Source organism: Leucoraja erinacea, chromosome 1 (genome assembly GCF_028641065.1).
Source record: "Leucoraja erinacea ecotype New England chromosome 1, Leri_hhj_1, whole genome shotgun sequence".
Classification (NCBI taxonomy): Eukaryota; Metazoa; Chordata; class Chondrichthyes; order Rajiformes; family Rajidae; genus Leucoraja; species Leucoraja erinaceus.
Genome location: NC_073377.1, coordinates 73,186,289 through 73,208,745, shown reverse-complemented (window position 1 = coordinate 73,208,745; position 22,457 = coordinate 73,186,289). Strand labels below are relative to the sequence as shown.

Genomic DNA, 22,457 nt, shown 5'->3' with positions numbered 1-22,457 from the left:
CACACACACACACACACACACACACACACACACACACACACACACACACACACACACACACCCCCAGTGGCTTGCAAAAATATTCGTACCCCTTGAACTTTTCCACATTTTGTCACGTCACAACCACAAACGTAAATGTATTTTATTGGGATTTTATGTGATAGACCAACACAAAGTGGCGCATAATTGTGAAGTGGAAGGAAAATGATACATGGTTTTCAATTTTTTTTACAAAGCTGGGAGATGAGGGGGAATTGAGGAGGATAGCAGTAGGAAGAGGGATGGCGTGGTAATGGAGGAGAGGAGGGGGAAGAGAGGGGAGGGAGCAGAGGAGGGTTGGTGGAGGGCGGGGGGGAGGATAATGGAGGGGGTGAATAGGAAGAGGGAGAGAGATGTGTTCACATTGATCTTATTTTTTACGTTATTGCCACGTCAGCACAGTTGTTGGCTATGGGTGAGTGGTGGAATATTGTGTTGGGGGACCAGGCCTCCCATGTGACAGGTCTAGTCAGTTATTAAAATTTGTGCTCCCAAAAAATGTTATGGATAAATCAAAGAAAATCTAGCGGTTATTTTCAAGCATGCTACTTATATTCCTATACAAAATATAGATAACATCTAGAATTGAGTGCAACAGGCTCAAATGCTGATTAAAGAGGTAGGCCAAACTGTATGAATAGAATACTCTCGCCTAAAAAAAATGTTCATTCTCAGGCTTATAGCCTTATAACTGTCCAAGAGCAACAATCAACACCATTAGAATTCTACATCTCTGAAACTCACAGTAAATGAAGTTAAATGAATCAATATTTTTTTTTAATTTAACCTTTATTTAACCAGAAGTCTCATTGAGATTAAACATCTCTTTTACAAGAGAGTCCTGGCCAAGACAGGCAGCAGCACAGTTCCACAGTTACAGCCAATAATTTAAAAACAACAGAGAACATATAAATAGAGTCACAGTCAGAACATCATCAAACAAAGCATGTACATACAGAAGAGCTCGCTTCAACATCATTAAGAAGGGATTTAAATCTGTTTATAGAAACCAGCTTCTTAAGTTTCAGTTCATTCTGCAGCTGGTTCCATGCGAAGGAAGCAGCATGACTAAATGCCCTTTTCCCCAGTTCAGTACGGACTTTAGGTACAGTTAGTAAGAACAAGTCCTCAGAGCTGATAAGTTCCTGTGCTTTTTCGAATTACATACTTCTGCAGGTATGAAGGAAGAACACCGAGGATAGTCTTATAAATAAGGATATGCCAATGATGGAGTCTGCGGGTGGACAGGGCAAACCATCCAACTTGAGCATACAAAGAGCAGTGGTGCGTGAGGGTTTTAAAATTAGTAACAAATCTCAGTGCTCCGTGGTAGACCGTGTCCCAAAGACTGTAGGCATTTTGAAGATGCATTCATATATAAAACATCACCATAGTCCAACACAGACATAAACGTTGCAGCAACAAGTCTTTTTTTGGCTTCAAAAGAAAAACAAGATTTGTTTCTAAAGTAAAAACCTAATATTTAGGTGCTGGAAACGTCAAAGCAGTGAGAAATAAACCCCAAAAAAAGCATTTTTGGGGGGGAATAGGGGAGGGGAGAGGAGATTTGTACGGTGGGGGGATGGAATGGGGAGGTGAGGTGAACGGCGACATCAACGTGGGGTCGAGGTGAGCGCTGACGACACCCCCTCAAAAAAATCATTGAGGTTTTCATTGGGGGAGGGTGGCTGGGGATGGTGGAATAGGGTAGAGGAGATTTTCATTGTGGTGGGGGGGAATGCGAGTGAGCGGCGACAACAACCCCCCCCCCCCCCCCCCCCCGATTGATTGGGGACGATTGATTGGCAGTGCCGACACCACCCTCAACGTGGGATTGAGGTGAGCGCCAATGGCCCGCGCCACCCCAGACCTAAAAAAAACGTTGCGGTTTTCCTTGTGTGGGGGGGGTGGGGGTGGGGGGGTGGATGGAATAGGGGAGAGGTTTCATAACTACCAGTTCATTTACAAAACGTTGGGGTCTTCATTGTGTGTGCGTGTGTGTGCGTGCGTGTGTGTGTGTGTGTGTGTGTGTGTGGAATTAAGGGAGAGGTTTCAAACTGCTCGTTCATTTACAAACATAAATTCGAGATTTTCATTATGGGGACAGGGGTTAATATGTGTGTGGGACGGGGATTAGTGTGTGTGTGTGTGTGTGTGTGTGTGTGTGTGAAGGGTTTATGTGACAACAGGAACTCGTCAGTCTCGCCTGCGCAGTTGGGGGCTATGCTTGAGTGGTGGAATTTTGCGTTCGGGGACCAACCGCTATCGGTACACGATAGCTCCACAATTTATGGGCCACCTTACAATTGTCACGTGGTATTGGGGGTAGAGTGCTGACATGGATAGACAAGTGGTTGGCAGACAGGAAAAAAAGAGTACGGATTTACAATTTTCCAGCATCTGCAGTTCGATTTCCAGCATCTGCAGTTCCTTCTTGAACAGTAGGGATTAACGGGTCCCTTTCAAAAAGGCAGGCAGTGACTAGTGGGGTACCGCAAGGCTCGGTGCTGGGACCACAGCTATTTTCAATATACATCAATGATGTGGATGAAAGGATTCAAAGTAACATTAGCAAATTTGCAGGTGACACAAAGCTGGGTGGCAGTGTGAACTGTGAGGAGGATGCTATGAGAAAGCAGGGTGACTTGGATAGGTTGAGGGAGTGGGCAGGTGCATGGCAGATGATGTTTAATGCGGATAAATGTGAGGTTATCCACATTGCTGGCAAAAACAGGAAGGCAGATTACTATCTAAATGGCGTAGTTGGGAAAAGGGGAAGTACAAAGGGATCTAGGGGTCCTTGTACTTCAGTCTATGAAAGTAAGCATGCAGGTACAGCAGTGAAGAAAATGGCATGTTGGCCTTTATAATAAGAAGAATCAAATATAGGAGCAAAGAGGTCCTTCTGCAGTCGTACAGAGGCCTAGTGAGACGACACCTGGAGTCTTGTGTGCAGTTTTGGACCCCTAATTTGAGGGCGGACATTCTTGCTATCGAGAGGAGCGTAGGTTAATTTGTGGGATGGCGGCACTGTCATAGGTTCAGGGAATGGAGCGGGGGGGGGGGGGGGGGGGGTGGTGTGTGTGTGTGTGTGTGTGTTTGTGTTTGTGTGTGTGTGTGTGTGTGGGTGTGTGTGTGTGTGTGTGTGCGCCGCCTTACTTGCCATTGTCCTGTGGTGTGGTCTATCAGGTTTTGTTCAGATTTATGTCATTTTTCCACAAGTTCTTCAGATTTTCTACTTAACAAAACCACACTTTGAAAACGATCTTCCATCTGCACTGGCAGTTAGCAGTTATGAGGTCACAATGGGATCTAATTTACATAAACTTCCCCTCACCAGCGTTCCACTGGCAGTTAGCAGAATATGATATCACAACGGGAGCTCACTTACATACACACCATTACATCGCAATGGAATTTTATTTAGCAGCAAATCTGGGACCGATAATCTAAGGTAAAATAACAAGATTTGTTGGGAGGAAAACAGAAAATACATCGCTGTTTTCATTGTTGGGGGGGGGGGGGGGGGGGATAGGGGAGCGGTTTCATTTACCATGAGTGAGACCGGGGAGAGGTGGAGCATGGAGATAGATGTAGAGGGGGATGGGGAGGGGAGGGGTGGTTATGGAAGGAGGGAGTGACTGAGGTTAGGGGAGAGGAGAAGGAGGGAGAGGTGAGGTAGGGAGTGGAGGTAGAGAGGGGAGAGAAGAGAGAGGGTGAAGAGGTGATGAAGGGGAATGGAAGAGGATAGGGGTAGGAAGAGGGATGGCGGGGCACAGTTGGGGAGAGTTGACATGACTCGCATTACAATGGGGATCTCTGGCATCACAACGGGAACCCGTCAGCCACACCTAACCCTAATCGGCCCTTGCCCATCCAAATGCTCGTATAAATTTTCCCTCAGAATATTCTCTAGTGACTTTCTAACCACAGATGTTAAGCTCACCGGCCTATACAGTGCCCTCCATAATGTTTCAGACAAAGACCCATCATTTATTTATTTGCCTTTTTACTGAGATTTTCCTTTGTACTGAGATTTGTAATAGAGAAAAAAAATCACACGTGGTTAAATTGCACCTTGTCAGATTTTATTAAAGGTTATTTTTATACATTTTGGTTTCACCATATAGAAATTATGAACCCAATTGGGCATGTTTATACATAGTCCCCCCATTTCAGGGCACCATAATATTTGGGACACATGGCTTCACAGGTGTTTGTAATTGCTCAGGTGTGTTTAATTGCCTCCTTAATGCAGGCATAAGAGAGCTCGCAGCACCCAGACTTTCCTCCAGTCTTTCCATCACCTTTGGAAACCTTTATTGCTGTTATCAACATGAGGACCAAAGTTGTGCCAATAAAAGTCAAAGAAGCCATTATGAGACAGAGAAACAAGGATAAAACTGTTAAAGAGACATCAGCCAAACCTTAGGCTTACCAAAATCAACTGTTTGGAACATCATTAGGAAGAAAGAGAGTACTAGTGAGCTTGCTAATCGCAAAGGGACTGGCAAGGAAGACCTCCACAGCTGATGACAGTAGAATTCTCTCTATAATAAAGAAAAATCCCTAAACACCTGTCCGACAGATCAGAAACACTCTTCAGGAGTCAGGTGTGGATTTGTCAATGACCACTGTCCGCAGAAGACTTCATGAACAGAAATACAGAGGCAACACTGCAAGATGCAAACCACTGGTTAGCCGCAAAAACATGATGGCCAGGTTACAGTTTGCCAAGAAGTACTTAAAAGAGCAACCACAGTTCTGGAAAAAGGTCTTATGGACAGATGACGAAAATTAATTCGCTGCCTCAGAAGGCGGTGGAGGCAGGTTCTCTGGATGCTTTCAAGAGAGAGCTAGATAGGGCTCTTAAAAATAGCGGAGTCAGGGGATATGGGGAGATGGCAGGAACGGGGTACTGATTGGGGATGATCAGCCATGATCATATTGATTGGCCATGCTGGCTCGAAGGGCCGAATGGCCTACTCCTGCACCTATTGTCTATTAACGTATATCAGTCATGGCAAAAGCAAAGTATGGAGGAGAGAAGAAACTGTCCAAGATCCAAAGCATACCATCTGTGAAACACGGTGGTGAGGGTGTTATGGCCTGGGCATGTATGGCTGATGAAGGTACTGGCTCACTTATCTTCATTGATGATACAACTGATGATGGTAGTAGCATAAGGAATCCTGAAGTTATATAGACACATCCTATCTGCTCAAGTTCAAACAAATGCCTCAAAACTCATTGACCGGCGGATCATTCTACAGCAAGACAATGATCCCAAACATACTGCTAAAGCAACAAAGGAGTTTTTCGAAGCCAAAAAATGATCAATTTTGAGTGGCCAAGTCAATCACCCGATCTGAACCCAATTGAGCATGGCTTTTATATGCTGAAGAGAAAACTGAAGGGGACTAGCCCCCAAAACATGCATAAGCTAAAGATGGCTGCAATATAGGCCTGGCAGAAGCATCACCAGAGAAGACACCCAGCAACTGGTGATGTCCATGAATCGCAGACTTCAAGCAGTCATTGCATGCAAAGGTTATTTAACAAAATACTAAACATGACTACTTTCATTTACATGACATTGCTGTGTCTCAAACATCATGGTGCCCTGAAATGGGTGGACTATGTATAAACACTGCTGTAATTTCTACATGGTGAAACCAAAATGTATAAATATGGCAGGTACATAAAATTGCTGGAGAAACTCAGCGGGTGCAGCAACATCTATGGAGCGAAGGAAATAGGCGACGTTTCGGGCCGAAACCCTTCTCCATAAATATGGCCTTTACTAACATCCGGCAGCGTGCACTTTAACAACATGTGCTTTTTTTCTATTACAAATCTCATATTGTGAAGTACAGAGGCAAATAAATTAATGATAGGTCTTTATCCTAAACATTATGGAGGGCACTGTAGTTCCCAGCATTTTCCCTGCAGCCCTTCTTGAATAGTGGCACAACATTTGCCACCCTCCAGTCTTCCGGCACTTCTCCTGTATTTAAGGACGACTTGTAAATTTCAACCAGGGTTCCCGCAATTTCCTCTCTAGTTTCCCCCAATGTCCTTGGATATATCTGATCAGGTCCTGGAGATTTGTCTACTTTTATACACAATAGTACCTTCAGTACTTCTTCGACAGTAACTGGCTGCTCTCAAGACACTTCCATTGATTGCCCCAAGTTTCCCTGTCCTATTGTCTTTCGCCTCGGTAAATACAGAGGGAAAATACTCATTGAGGTTAATGATAGGATAATAGATGGAACTAATATCTTAATTGTCATTTTAATATTTTTTTATCAATCTAGGGTCCTTAGATCACACACTAGCGATTTACTTTTGAACAATATTCAGGATATGCCTTTGATTTCAAATATTGCAATGAGATCCTCTCAATCACTTTCTTTCTAACCTGTGAAGGGGTGCATTAAGAAAAGCAAAATCCAGTAATTATGATGCCATGAAGAATATTTTGAATTTCATTATTCCCATTAGAGTTTTCAACACAGTTCCAGAAGGGAGTTCAAATGTCATTATTTTTGTTCATAACTAAGATCTCGTTGTGAACATACAATCAATGTTTGCTTATATAAAAGACTTACCTCCAATAAATAAAAGTATCTATTAAATTGTGGACTTTTGGTATCCTCCAATCCCTTAAGTTGCCGGGTAATGAACATGAAAATATCCTGTGAATTATAGCCAAAATTCAGATGAAAAATAGTTCAACAAACATATGTAAATTCATTTGAAGTGCTTCCTCAAAAGATTTGTGGTGAAAATGAATGCTCTATTCTATTGTCACCGTGGCAAAATATCTACAATATATAGGCTTCAAGAAATAAAAACTGACACACTAAATTACCAAGATGCAGGTTGTCTAGATTTCTGCAATTAATGTTATAATGAAACATTAGTTAAAATGATCAACCCACGTAAAAGGTTTAAATGATGACTTTTAATCAATGCAGGAGGCAATGTTGTGATCAGAAGGCCGAAAGTTCAGCCGATTTTCTTTCCTTCAGGTCATGTATGAGAATGGATTCATATTACAATCCTTTAGATATATGGTCATATTCCTAAAATATTAATTTCAGATAAATTAATTTTCAATATCAACACTTTAATTGGCTCCAACTCATTATTTAAGGCCACAGGATGAGAAGTCCACAAGCAAATACATTTCTATATGGCTGGGTTCACTTGCTCTCATTTTTGAGAAGACTCTCAGCATCAAAGATGACATGAGTATGAGATTTGAGGGGTTAGTTAATGAGGGCAAAGGGTTCGCAGATTCTGCCACGCAGCTGCAGCAGAAGGTGGTTGTAGATGGATAACGTGCAAGATGGTGCTCCTTCTGCTGTGCCTGCATGATTCTGAATAAGAGGCTTAAGGCTCTTGTTGCTAAGACATAGGAGTAGAATTAGACCATTCGGCCCATTCAGTCTGCTCTGCCATTCAATCATGGCTAATCTACCTCTCCCTCCTAACTGCATTCTCCTGCCTTCACCCCATAACCTCTGATACCCGTATTAATTAAAAAATATATCTCTGCCTCAAATATATCCACTAACTTTGTCTCCACAGCCTCCTGTGGCAAAGAATTCCACAGATTCATCACCCTTATGGACCAGAGATTGCCACGATATTTAGAATTAGGATATTACATTTTTTTCGAAGAACCCTTTTTTAACACCACTGAAGTACTCTCCCAACTGCACACAATTCGACCTAACCAAAGTCCTATAAAGTTGCATCATGACATCCTGATTGTTATACTCAATAACCCAACTAATGAAGCCAAGCTAACCATATGCCTTCTACATCACTCTATCAACTTACGCTGCCACTTTCAGAGAGTTATGAACCTGGATCCTAAGATGCTTGTGAACATCATTGCTGTTAAGGATCATGCCTTTATTTTCCCCTTACACCGAAGTCACCAAAAAAGAGCGCACTTCACATTTGCTAGCATTAAACTCTCTCTGCCATTTATCCACCCATTTCTGCTGCTGATCTATCCTTTGACAGCCTTCCTCACAGTCTGTGACCCCAGCAATCTTGGTGTTATGGCTGCAAATGTACTAACCAACCAGTCTATGTTTATGTCCAAGTAATTTACATATATCACAAATAACCGAAGTCCCAGCATTAACCCAGGTCACGGACCCCCAGCCTGAATATTGTCCTTCCACCACCAACATCTGCACATAAACTAATCACTTGATCTGTACCTCATCACCCAAGAGGTTCATCTATTCAAACACTGCTACATTAGGTACATACTTCAAACTATCTACCAACTGATCAAACCTTCTTCAGTAGCACAACAAATGTCAGCCCAGCCTAACAAATTGTATCATTTGGAAGAACAAAGCTGACAGGCACATGGGAGCGACACATCACATACCATTTTAACATGTTGCTTCGTCATTGCCAGGTCAAACTCTTGTAACTCCCAAACTAACCGCACTAAGCAAAACCCTAACCACAAAATTCACAGCAGTTCAAAGGTTGGCTTACTACCGTCTCATATGAAATTCATGATGGGTAATAAATGTCACCTGTCAGTGAACCCACATTCTTTGCTTTACTAAAAAAAGTTACCAATTTGAATGAATTTCGTCAATATGCTTAAGAAAAACCTTTTATTCCCCGTGCTGCCAGAGTAAGGACAGATTACAGAGATATAACATTCAAAATGAATGACTTCACAGACAAATGTCAAATTTATATCTGTACATCAGTGAAAACTAACCACAAATGATTTTGAAACTTTGGCATTGGGCTCAAATATGTATGAAAACAAAATCACCTTATTCACAAATAAAGATCTCCTATCCTTGCTTCCTTTAACCTCTTCTACAACTGAAGGAGAGTTGGCCAAGGAGCACAAGCCTAAGCAGAGTAACTAATGTCAGCATTGCAGTCCAGTAGAAATGCAAGCATTGTGATATTGAAGGCAGGAATTTGTTCATTAAATATAACATGTTAACTGTTAAAATGAATAATGCATTATGGCTGAACAAACGTGCATCTATATTTATCTACAGCAATCACCTTAAGTTTGTCATGAGATGTGTAAGGAGCTTCTGGAGCATATATTCTGAAGATATCAGCCAAACAGCATGCCACAAGCAGACGGACATCTTTGTTGGGGTTCCTGAGAAAGAATTCTGAAGCCAAATGTAAGGCCAAAGGAAGATACTGTTGTTTTTCATCTTCAGAGTCTTGATCCATATCCATGAATGTTTTAACCACCATCTGTATGATAATAAGAAACATAATGTCAAATTTGTATTTCCAAATTAAGTGCAAATTATTAGCTAAGCAAGTGATGGAAATTAAAATGAAAACTTAAAAATCTAACTACACAATTTTGTTCTTGGAGTTTTAAATATTTACTAGACCAAGTGCAGACCCGTTGAGTCTGTTCCCCCAACGTGCAGTTGAGGGGGGGGAGGGGAGCATTGGGCGTCACACACATTAACCACACACACACTAACTACCACACCCCCCCCCCCGCACACACGGTAACTACCCCGCTTGTTAATATATTAATATTATCACGAAGATTTAGAAGCAGAGATTTAATTCAGTGTATCCCACCATGTCTTATTCATCACAACTACTATATAATAACTCCATGCTTACATAACCCAGTGGTCAGCATCTTACCTATTCATGCCATATGACAAATGTTATTTCTTTTCTGTTTTGAACATCCCTCCAAGGAAAATCTATGATTTATTTGTCCTTTTAATCTTAAAGGGCAATGGCCAAACTTTAAAAATTACTCATGATAATTATACAGGCTTATTGCAAAAATGGTGCAGAAATGGATACCGTATTTCCAAAGACACGGTACTCAGGAAAGATAGGGAAAGAATGAAAGGATGAGAATGTGGCGGCATTAAATATAGCATTGCTGAGAGTAATGTCCATGTCCAGAACAGAATACACAAAGCCAATTAAAAGGTTAAAGGGAGAAGGGTGGAGCAGATGTCTCAAAGGGTAGCAGCACTTTGAAGCTATGGAAAATTAAAGGATAATCCATTGAAAGTGGATGCTAAAGAAATGGATGACAAGGACCAGCAGAACCCCGTTACTTATTTTTTTAGGTGAAGGAGGGGGGTTATTGCAGGAGGATCCCACAGGGACTGAAGCTGGGCAAGTGTGCAAGTCAGTGGGATGTCTGCAACAATAGAAAAATGTTTATTAAATGATAATGGAGGCTTTGTGGGTATAAAATGGCATTTCTGAAACTGGGGAGAAAATGCATTAATTATATGAAAAAGTAGGAAAATTATTATTTTTTTAAATTGCATTATTATTTGCCTCTGCTTAGGTTTACAAAAATTGCAGTATTATTTGCCTCTTTCACAGTTTCAATATGGTTATCAATGTAATTTTAAAGTATAGTTAACCATTGTCAGGGCTCTTACTTAACCTTTTCCCCCTGTTGCCAGCCGGGCAACCTAGGCAGCTTTTTAGGTTGCCAAATGACAGTTTAGGTGGTCATTTAAGACGGCTTGCATGATGCGTGCGATAATGTGCTCGGACGAAGTGCGTAGTTACCAGTCAGAGATATGGTCAATAAAGCATTCACATATTATTTCGGCTTCAAATAAAGTCACAAACTAAACGTATTCACCAATCAAGACATGATATATACCACAATGACATGCGACAAAATTGCAATCTCATCTCTTTTTACACGTTGCAATGAATGCAATTTCTATTATTTCTTTCCACTCCCAAACAAAATTCTGGTTGAATTCAAAGTTCAAAATTCAAAGTTCAGCGTATGATCAACCTCGGTGAGACCAAGTGCAGGCTTGGCGATCACTTCGCGCAACATCTACACTCAGTTTGCAATGATCTCCCAGTGGCTCAGCACTTCAACTCCCCCTCCCATTCCAAATCTGACCTTTCTGTCCTGGGCCTCCTCCATGTGAGGCCCACAGCAATTTGGAGGAACAACACCTCATATTTTGCCTGGGTAGTTTACACCCCAGCAGTATGAACATTTGCTTCTCCAATTTCAAGTAGTCCCTGCTTTCTCCCTCCGTCCCTTCCCATTCCCAGCTCTCCCACAGCCTACTATCTCTGCCTCTTCCTTTCTTTTTCCCGACATCAGTCTGAAGAAGGGCTCGGCCCAAAACGTCGCCTATTCCATCGCTCCATAGATGCTGCCCCACCCGCAGAATTTCTCCAGCATTTTTGTCTACCCATTCACACATGTTCTGTTATCCCACTTTCCTCACCCACTCCCTACATATTAGGGGCGATTTTACTGAGACAAGTTAACCTACAAAGCCAATGTGTCTTTGGGATGTGGGAGGAAACCTAGGGAGAATGCGCAAATTCAACACAGACTATGTCCGAGGACAGAATCGAACACAGATCTCTGGCGTGTGAGGCAGCAAGTCCACCAGCTGTGCCTCTATATTTTATTTTCTAACACACAAAAAATTATACGTTGATAACTTTGGTTACTAAAAAAAAAAGAAACTATCCATTTTCAGTCTTAAATCTCTAAGTGACGCAAAGTCCCCTTTTACAGCTACTGTATGTTTTAACTCAATTCAAGACTATGGGGCATTACATTGGCCATAAAGTTGCTGATTAAAATTGCCAGAGACCCGGAATTGATCCAGAATATGGGTGCTGTCTGTATGGAGTTTGCTACTTTTCCCTTTGATCACATGGGTTTTCTCCGGGTGCTCTTGTTTCCTTCCACATTCCAAAGGTGTGCAGGAACCTTTTTCAGACCCAATTCAAAATGTAATATTTTTCTTTTGTCCAGAGATTCTGTCTGACCTGTTGAGTTACTCCAGCTTTTTGTGTCTATCTTCAATTTAAACCAGCATCCGCAGTTCCTTCCTACACACACGATACTATACGATACAACGTTATTAATCCCAGGAGGGAAATTGTGTGTGTGTGTGTGGGTATAGTTATATATTCATATATAATGCACTGTTTTGTTTTCTCGTTTATAACAGTGTTTACAGAGTACTATGTTTACATATTCTGTTGTGCTGCTACAAGTAAGGATTTCATAGTTCTGACTGGGATGTGAGAGAATAGAACCCTCTTGACTTACGTCGCTAATGTGTGGGATAGAACTAGTGTACGGGTGATCAGTGGTCAGCGTGGACTTGGTGGGCCGAAGGGCCTGTTTACTCGCTGTATCTTTAAATTAAACTAAAAACACTAAAACCAGAGGAAATCTAAAGAAGGGTCCCTACCCGAAACGTCACCCAATTTCTTCTATCCAGAGATGCTGGCTGCTGCATGGAGTTGCCCCGCACAATTAAAGCATGGAATAGTCTTCACCCTACTATAGGTACCCAACCAGACACAATTAAATTTAAGGTAGCTCTTTTTTTCCCCAAGAACCCTTTTTTGCTTATGTGCAAGTCAAGAGACAAGAGAGTTTTATTGTCATGAGTCCCAGATAGGACAATGAAATTCTTGCTTGCTGCAGCACATCAGAATATGTAAACATGATACAGAACAGGAGATAAAAGTTATATTTTCACAATAAATAAACAGATAAAATGCAATAGGCTGTTATTTTTCAGAGTTTGCAGTTTGGTGGTGGCGGGTCCATTCCTGTTTAAATTCCATTTTGAATATTTTTGGAGGACCAGGAAATCAAGAAGGAAGAGTTACTCCAGGGAGTTACTCCAGCTCCAGTGAGTGATTCTGCATTGATTTTCAGCGGTCGCGGCGTGGCGGCGTCCGGACAGCAATGGCGGTCAGATCTCCCACAATGCAAAGGGAGGGAGAAAGTGGCCGAACCCGACCAGTTGCAGTGGCAGTGCACATGTGCAGGGCAGCACATGCGCACAACCACGGCCGATGATGCGCTGGCCAAAGATCCTCGCTATAGGATCTTTGGTGCTGGCCGTGGGTATGTGCATATGGAGGGGGAAGATGTGCAGGCTGTGGCAGTGCGCATGTGTAAGGTGGCCTGCCGTGCCGGCGGATGAGGAGAGTGCGGAGACCCAGCGGCCCGGACATGGACACGGGTGGCGGGCGGAGACGGAAAGTGAGAGAGAGTGAGAGAGATAGAGATAGAGAGATGGGGCCCGCTCAGAATTAAACGATAGGTGTCCTGGGTGCTTGCTAAGCCGGGCAAAATGACACGGCCTTTAGGTTGCCCGGCAAGACTGTAGGTTGCCATTGGCAACCGGGCAACCGCTAATTTCGAGCCCTGATTGTACTGTAAGAAATCCCACCTGCCAATTTACACAAAACATTGTTGTTGTGGGGGCTTGTTAAGGGAAAATCTTGTCCAGGAAACCAAAGATAAAATTATTGGACTTATTTGCAATGGTACCATGAAACCTTTTGCGTGCAATTGATGGGCAGATAGAACTTCAGTTTAATGTCTCACCTGAAAGCTGGTGAAATTTGAAGTTAAATGTTTTCAACTGCGTATTACACCACTAAACTGTAGTATTCCAAGGTAGAACAAGAGCTATCAATCAGTTCTTTGCAGAGTGGCAAAGCAGAGAGGAAATGATTGTTTACGAAACATGACAATGCATTGTTGTGTCGACCCTTTAACATTACCTTAAGCAGAATGTTAAAAATGAATATCTGCAAGGTAAAGAACAGTGATTGAGCCATCATTTGGCAACTATTAAGTATAGCAGTCAGCCTAAATCTGGACTCCCGCTATGAGAGTGGGTACACCTGAAGGATCATAGTAATTCATGATCCTTTCTCAAGGACTATTTGGAATGCAGAACAAAGTCATCCAGATACTAAAAATGAATTTTCACAAGTACTGAAAAAGATTTTCAGTTGTCAGATGACAGACAATATATTGAAGCATTTTATAAAAATCTAATTTTAGCAATAGTTTGGTTTGAATATCACAAAATAGATGTTTCACATGCGACACTCAAGTAGATTTATCCATTTCTAGAGACGCATTTAATTGGATTAATTCAACAGTTGAAACAATTCTATCAAATGCTGTTCTAGAACTTGATAAATCTATTCGAGATTGTCACACGTGAAAACATCTACTCTGTGATATTCAAATCAATCCTCGACTATAAAACTGCCATAGTTTTTCCTGCTTTACTTAATTGACTGCAACTAATAAACCATTTTCTACTGGCACTGTAAATTCTTCACAAAACCCGGGTAACGCAAACTCAGTGTTAAACTGGAAACTGGAAATAAAGGTAGTACATTGCATATTGTCCCACACCATTTATTGGAATGGAGACAATTATAAAAAATGGCAATTACGCCTCAGGCTTGATGCTTATTCTATTCCTAACATTTTAAATATAATTTTTAGATCAAATTTTGATTTTAAGCTAATTACTGAAAGTGCTTTGAATTTTTACCTGAAGCAATCTTGACAGAAAATTTACTACACAGAAAGCTAATCAACTCATTGTGTTGAAATGACAGAACAAAAAGTACAACACAGGAACAGACACTTCTGCCAAAAATGTCTGCGCTGAACACGTCAGGCTAAGCTAATCTCCTCTGCCTATATGTGATCCATATGCTTTCCATTATTGTACCTGCCACGATCACCAAGCCCCTGGCAGTGTCTTCCAGGCTCCTATCACTGTATAAAAATAAACTTGCCACGCACATCTTGATCAAACTTTGCCCCCTCACCTTAAAGCCAAGCGTCCAGTCTTTGACATTTCTATCATTAGAATGTCTACCATATCTGTACCTCTCGTAATTTTGTGGGTTTAGGTTTATTATTGTCACATGTATCGAGGTACAGTGAAAGCTTAGTTTGCATGCTATCCAATCGGATCAGATAATACAATCATGCCAAACTCAAATACAAAAGAGCAAAGGGGAAGATATAGGATGCAGAATATCATTTTCAGCATTGTAGCTAAATAACTCCAGAGCATAGCAAGTCTGTGTGCTCTTCCCAGACAAAGATGTACTTCTATCAGGCCTCCCCTCAACTTCTGACATTCCAGAAGACTATCCAAGTTAATTAAACTAGTCAAAATAAAAGAACCGCTGAATCCATCTCCTTCTTTCATCATTCGGGTCAAAGTCCTAGTTTATGGCTCTTCAAGTATGATATTTCTGCATCTACCACCCTTTCAAGCAGTGAATTCCAGACCTCCGTCAACATCTTGATGAAAATTATTTCCTCATCTCTTCTCCAGTCAGTTACTTTAAATAAATGCACTCATCGTTTTTGACTCTTCTTCGAAGGAAAACTGGTGCTTCCTATCCTCTTCTGTCCACAGGAAACGATGTTTAGAGTTGTAAAGTTGTACAGCAGAAAAACGAGCCCCAAAATGCATCACTTTGCACTTATAAATCTGCCATTCCCCTGCCTACTTCCCCAGTTGATCTGGATCTTCATCAATCTTTCCTCATGACTACTGAGGAAATATATAATAAAATTGCTCAAATGATAAGTTCTTAAGGAACTTGTGTTAAGTTGCAAGAGAAGAGCTTTGAGTTGGGGCTTTCAGAAATATATGCCTCCAGAAAGAAATAAAGAACAAAGAACACACACAGGAGAACAGATGGCTTATCACAACATGGAAATGTTGATCTGATGGGCACCATCCTTCTTCCTTTGTGACACATCTTCCGAGCTCGGGTGTAGCATTAAGGCAATTTATGGTTGTCTATGTTGGATTGTAGGCACCAAGGGTAGATACTAGTCTGTGAGATGGTTTGTGCTGTTTAAATGTGTTTATGTTGGGATAAGAGATAAGGCATAGGTGATGGTTGTGTGACCTTTGCAATAGGATTTCTTATTGTTACCAGAAACTGAGAAAGTAACTCTGTTTTGATAATCTTTCATTTGTTGTGAGGAATGCTTCTAGTGAAGAGGCTTTACATTCTTTTCTTCCAGAGATAGAAGGGGGAGGTTGTTATACAAAATGAAATTAGACCCGAGCTTGGGACGAAGCAATCACGACAATTAATGGCCTTTATGTGGCTGGAGTTGGGAATTGTGTGATTGGCAATAACTTAAGTCTTTACCACTTTGTAAGAATGGGCAAAACTCATCTTTAATCTTTGTAATCCATAAGTAACTGTTTTTTAACTATGTGGTTGTAAGGAAATTAATTGTGAAGTGTATTGTGTTTAATTACAATTGTAAGTATTAGACTTTGTTTAAATCGGAAGTTTTAACTTCCGACCGGAAGGCATTGCAGAGGGTGGTGAAAATTGCCCAACGCATCACTGGTTCCTTGCTCCCCTCCATTGAGTCTGTCCAAAGCAAGCGTTGTCTGCGGAGGGCGCTCAGCATCGCCGAGGACTGCTCTCACCCCAACCATGGACTGTTTACCCTCCTACCATCCGGGAGGCGCTACAGATCTCTCCGTTGCCGAACCAGCAGGTCCAGGAACAGCTTCTTCCCGGCGGCTGTCACTCTACTCAACAACGTACCTCGGTGACTGCCAATCACCACCCCCCCCCCGGACACTTATTATTATTTATTCAAATCATTTGTCATGTCGCTCTTCCAGGGAGATACTAAATGCATTTCGTTGTCTCTGTACTGTATACTGACAATGACAATTAAAATTGAATCTGAATCTGAATCTTTTAGAAAGAACTTTATTTTCCAAAAGTGAAAATATGTTTTGTATGTATGTGTTGTGTGATTGCTATATTAAGTGTATATTCTGAAACATATTCTGTGAGAATTAGTTTTATATCTGTGGTTTTACTTTATTGAAATAAAATGATTTTGAGCAGAGGTTGAAGAAACCACAGAGGGGAAGAAGGTTGTAAAGGGCCTGGAAAAAGGAAAATCATGTGACTATACATGTTGTCAATCAATGGAAAGGATTTAGTTGATTGGTTAATGCAAATAAGTTAAATGTATGGTAAACCATAATGATTGGTTAATAGTTTGCTACTCCTTTTGTACTATCCTTGTCTTTTACCTATATAATGTTACATTTATGTCAAAGTCAGTAGTTCTTTCGACCTGCTCCAGAGTTTCTAATTCTGTGTTGGAAGGTTTAAAGAATTATCCAGCGCTGACAGAATAAAGAATTGATTTTAGCAGCAATGGTTTGACTCAAGTTTTCTTGAATTAGACTGGCAAAAATAACTCATTTTAACACTACAAGTTTCCAATCCTGTGAACCCATTTGTAAATGTTCTCTGCAGCACTCCATTACAATCATATCTGTCTCATAATATCTTGATCAGAACTGAAGTATGCAGAAATCCAGCAGAAAATAGACCCTTCCTTAAGTATAAAGTCCTCACCATCACATACTGCAGCAGAACAGTGCTCACAGTATAATGGCTGGGAATCTTATGGAAAAAAATCTGGAATACAGTTAATAATGAGCACCGACCAAAACATGCATTATTTAAGTAACGCTTATGATCACGTCTACACTGAAGGTTGCAGAGTAATCATGAAATTAATGTAAAAATTAATGGAACCATTTTATTTGCAGGTGACACCATACATGGCAGCAGAATGGATAGTGAGGAAGCCTGTCTAACCTTACAACAGGTTCTCGATTAACTGGGAAACTGGTCAAGGAATAGATGATGAAATTGAACTCACTCAGGAACAGTCATGCATTTTGGGAAGTGAAACCAGGCCAGGACATACACAGTCAATGATAGGTAGGGTCTTGGGAGTGTTGAAAAATAGAGACATACTGGACTTTAAAGTTTTATAGAATTACTAGACCAAGTGGGCGGGGGAAGGCTGTGGCATTACAAACACACTAACCACGCCCCACACGAACACATTAACCACCCCGCCCCCCCCACACACTAACCGCCCCACACACACACTAACTACCACCTCCCCCCTCCCACACACACACACTAACCCCCCCCCCCCCCTTGACATTATTTTAATATTCATTGGCACCTTTTACCCAATCCCCACCGTATCCACTGACCCAAACTCGCAGACAGAGAGAGAGAGAGGGGCAGAGACAGAAAGAGGGAGAGAGGGAGATAAAGAGGGAGAAAGGGAGATAGATGGAGAGAGGGAGAGAGAGAGAGAGAGAGAGAGAGAGAGAGAGAGAGAGAGAGAGAGAGAGGGGGAGAGGGAGGGTGAGAGAGGGAGAGAGAGAGAGAGGAGAGGGAGAGAGAGAGAGGGGAGAGAGGGAGAGAGAGGGAGAGAGAGAGGGGAGAGAGGGAGAGAGATGGAGAGAGAGAGGGAGAGAGAGAGAAGAGGTAAAGGAGAGAGAGAGAGAGAGGGGAGAGAGAGAGGGGGGAGAGAGAGGGGGGGAGAGAGAGGGGAGGGGGAGAGAGAGGGGGGGGAGAGAGAGAGTGGGAGAGAGAGAGGGGGGGGGGAAGAACCGGGGTTAAAGTCGCACGTAAAAATCCGCAGTCTTTGAAATTAAATGCTATCTTTAAGAATTAGTACAGTGTTTTAAGGAACAATAAATTCAACGTTAATGTATTAAAATTCTCGAAGTTAAACCAAAACAATGAAGTTCAATTGGACTCTTATCTTTAAAGATTTGGAAGTCAGCACTTCGTTCACAAAGTGCGAAAGGCCGTTTGGAGGATTTGAAGAATGTTCTCGAAATGCTACTGGGCGAAACCCGAGCTGAGGCGCGAGCGTTCGTCGACCAAAGCTCTCGGGACTTGTCGGGAAACCCAAGTCGAGAGCGTTCGAAGCTCTCAGGAGTTAGACAGGGCGACTTTTGAACAACGGGGGAAGGAGGGATGGGTGGGAGTTGACGTCAATCGCAGCGCGAGCAGACGCCGGCAGGCAGATCCATTGTGACATCAGGGAATAAGCAGGTTTTTTTTTAAATTTTCATCAGATTTGTGAACATTTTGATTAATAACTCGAGAAATAATGCATGAATTTTTCAGATGGCGAGTTTTGATTTCACTGGGTACATCTCTATCGGAATATGTAAAAATTTTACCGTTAGCGCGCCGTTTCTTCGAGTAGATGTGATCGCACACAAACAATTAAATACACACACACACACACACACACACATCCATATCCAAGATCAGAGTTTGACAGTTATAAGGATGAGAGACATTGATAGGAAAGGTAGTTATAATCTTTTTCCGAAGGTATATAGTGCGTGTGTGTGTGTGCGTGCGTGCGCGCGTGTGTATACACACACATATATATGTTTTCATTCACAATGGCATCACAATGGGATCCTAAATTTTTGAAAAAAACGTTTTATTCAAATTCTTCCATTTTCATTAACAGCTAACATTGTGTTTAGGTTTTTTAAGAAAAAACACGATTTTCATTGAGAATTCCATTAAAGAAAAATCGCGATTTTCATTGTGGGGGGACGGGTGGGATAGGAGGAGGTGAGGAGTGGGGAGCAGGGGGATAGGTGGAGAGGAGGGGGGTAGGGAGGGATAGGGGTTATGGAGAGAGGGAGGGTGTGAACGGAGGGTAGGGGAAAGGAGTGGGAGGGAGAGGTGAGGGAGGGAGTGGGGGAGGGGAGGAGGAGAGGGGAAAGAGGAGGGAGGGTGAAGAGGAGGGGGAGGATGTGCTGGGGATGAGGGGGAATGGAGGAGGATAGGGGTACGAAGAGGGATGGCATGGTAATGGAGATGGGAAGAGAGAGGAGGGGAGGGAGGGCCTGAGGGGAGGAAGCAGGGAAGGGTGGGGAGAGGGAGGATAATGGAGGAGGGGAATAGGGGATTGAAGAGGGAGAGTGAGATGCGTTCAAATTGATCTTATATTTTACAGGTTATTGCCATTTGTAAACTATAAAAACGTCAGCTGCGCCTGCGTAGTTGGGGGCTATGGGTGAGTGGTGGAATATTGCGTTGGGGGAACGGGCCCAACGGGTCCGTACTTGGTCTAGTGAGATATATAAATGACATGGACATGAATGTAGATGCGCTGGTTAGCAAGTTTGCATACAACACCATAAGTGGAGTTGCGCACTGAGAGTATTATTTTGTAAACAACACAAATCCAAGGACTGGATAGTCCAACAAGATTATCAATCTATACAGCATAGATCAGTCATTGAAATAGGAACAGAAATGGAGCTTAATCCAAACAAGTGTGAGGTGTTGCACTTTGAACGGTCGAAAGCATGGTTAATGGCAAAATCCTTAACAACATTGATGTGCTGAGGGATCTTGGGGTTCAAGTCCACAGCTCCCTGTGAGTGGCAAGACAAACAGATGGATTGATAAAGGTGGTGTCTGATATGCTTGGCTTCATTGATTAGGATTCTGAGCATAAAGAGTCAATAAGTCATGATACAGCTTTATAGGACTTTGATTAGGCCACATTTGGAGTATTGCTTGCAGTTCTGGTCGCCCTATGACAGGGAGGATAAAGTAACTTTGCAAAGAATGCAGAATAGGTTTACCAGAATGAAGCCTGGGTTAGAGGGTATTAGCTACAAGGAAAGTTTGGACAGGCATGGATTGTTTTCTCTGGAATGGCAGAAGTTGAGGAAAAAAGTATATGTAATTATGATAGACAGGTAGGGTAGAGAGTCAGAATCCTTCTTCCAGGGTGGAAATGTCAAAATGTCAAAGACGAGGGCAAGGTTTTTTGGTGAAAGGGACAGAGTATAAAGGAGACTCGTGGGGCAAGTTCTGAAAGGCGATGGCAGAAATGAGGAACTGCGGATGTTGGCTTACAATAAAACATACAAAGTGCTGGAGTAATTCAGCAGGCCAGGCAGCATCTCAAGAACACGAATAGGTAACGTTACGGGTCGGTACCTTTCTTCAGATTTCAGAAAGATGATGGATATAGAGATGATTGACCTTCCAATAATTGCTAATAATTGTAAGGTAGAAATGTACTGTATCAGAAAGCGCAAGTGTGGGGGTAGGTGCAGAGAGAATACATCTGTAAAAAAACTAGCTTGACATCAGTAGGGAATCTATCATTAAACAAGTGTTAAGTGGGCACTTGAAAACTAAGCGACACAATGAAGACAACATGGATTAATAAAGGGGGGGATCCTTCTGAAATTTAATTAACAGAATATTTGAGGGAAACCAGGTGTACTACGGGGAAGGCCTTCAATAACTTGCCACACTAAAGATCACTAAATTGTACTGGATGCAATGTACTGGTGTCGAGTACGAGTTAGTTGACAAAAAGAGAGCAGAATGGCAATAGATTTCAGATGAGCAAATTGTGAATTTGCTAATCTGCGGTAGTGTTGAGGTTGCTGCTGATGCCTGTTCCTCCTATCCATGGAAGGATATATGTAATACAGGATATAGAGTGAAAGCTGAGAAAAATAATTAACGGATTATTACATGAGGAGTGATTAAGCAGACATTCCTTTATACTCTTGATTTTGATAAATGAAGGGAATCTTAGAAATATAAAAAAATAGGTGTAGGAGTAGACCATTCGGCCATTCGAGCCAGCACCACCATTCAATATGATCATGGCTGATCATCTAAAATTAGTATCCGGTTCCTGTTTTTTTCCCCCATATCTCTTGATTCCTTTAGCCCCAAGAGCTAAATCTAACTCCAGTAAATCGGCCTCCTCTGCCTTCTGTGGCAGAGAATTCCAGATTCACAACTCTCTGGATAAAAAAGGTTTATCCTCATCTCAGTCCTAAATGGCCTACCCCTTATTCTTAAACTGTGACCCCTGGTTCTGGACTCCTCCAACGTCAGGAACATTTTTCCTGCATCTAGCCTATCCAATCCTTTAAGAATTTTATATGTTTCTATAAGACCCCATCTCATCCTTCTAAATTCCAGAGAATACAACCTTTATTCAACCCATTCTTTCATCATATATCAGTCCCGCCATCCCCGGAATTAACCTGGTGAACCTATGCTGCACTCCCTCAATAGCAATGTCCTTTCTCAAATTAGGAGACCAAAATTGCACACAATACTCCAGGTGCGGTCTCACAACTGTGTAACTGCAGTAGGACCTCCTTGCTCCTAAACTCAAATCATCTCGCAATGAAAGCTTTCTTCACTGCCTTCTCTAGCTGCATGCTTACTTTCAGTGACTGATATACAAGCACACCCAGGTCTTGTTGCACCTCCCCTTTTCCTAATCTGACACCATTCAGATAATAATCTTCCTTCCTGTTCTTGCCACCAAAGTGGATAACCTCACATTTATCCATATTATACTGCATCTGCCATGCATCTGCCCAGTCACCCAACCTATCCAAGTCGTCCTGTAGTCTCATCGCATCCTCATCACAGCTCACACTGCCACCCAGTTTTGTCATCCGCAAACTTGGAAACATTTAATCCGCAAGCATTTAATTCCCTTGTCTAAATCATTTATATTGTAAATAACCGGGGTCCCAGCACCGAGCCTTACGGCACCCCACTAGTCACTGCTTGCCATTCTGAAAAGGACCCGTTAAATCCTACTCTATGCTTCCTGTCTGCCAACCAGTTCTCCATCCATGTCAATACCTTGTGCTCTAATTTTGCAC

General features: G+C 42.0%; 1 protein-coding gene across 7 annotated transcripts in view; it reads right to left on the bottom strand.

Annotated features, from left to right (window-relative positions):
• The window catches only part of pds5a (PDS5 cohesin associated factor A), a 185,147-nt gene that overhangs the window by 114,778 nt on the left and 47,912 nt on the right, over window positions 1-22,457 (bottom strand). For all 7 annotated transcript variants that reach the window (XM_055637378.1, XM_055637394.1, XM_055637400.1 and 4 more), the window contains exons 3-4: window positions 9,112-9,315; window positions 6,654-6,740 (exon numbers count right to left, since the gene is read on the bottom strand). In XM_055637378.1, coding sequence (XP_055493353.1) covers window positions 6,654-6,740; window positions 9,112-9,315 — 291 coding nt within the window. The remainder of the gene's footprint in view (window positions 1-6,653; window positions 6,741-9,111; window positions 9,316-22,457) is intronic.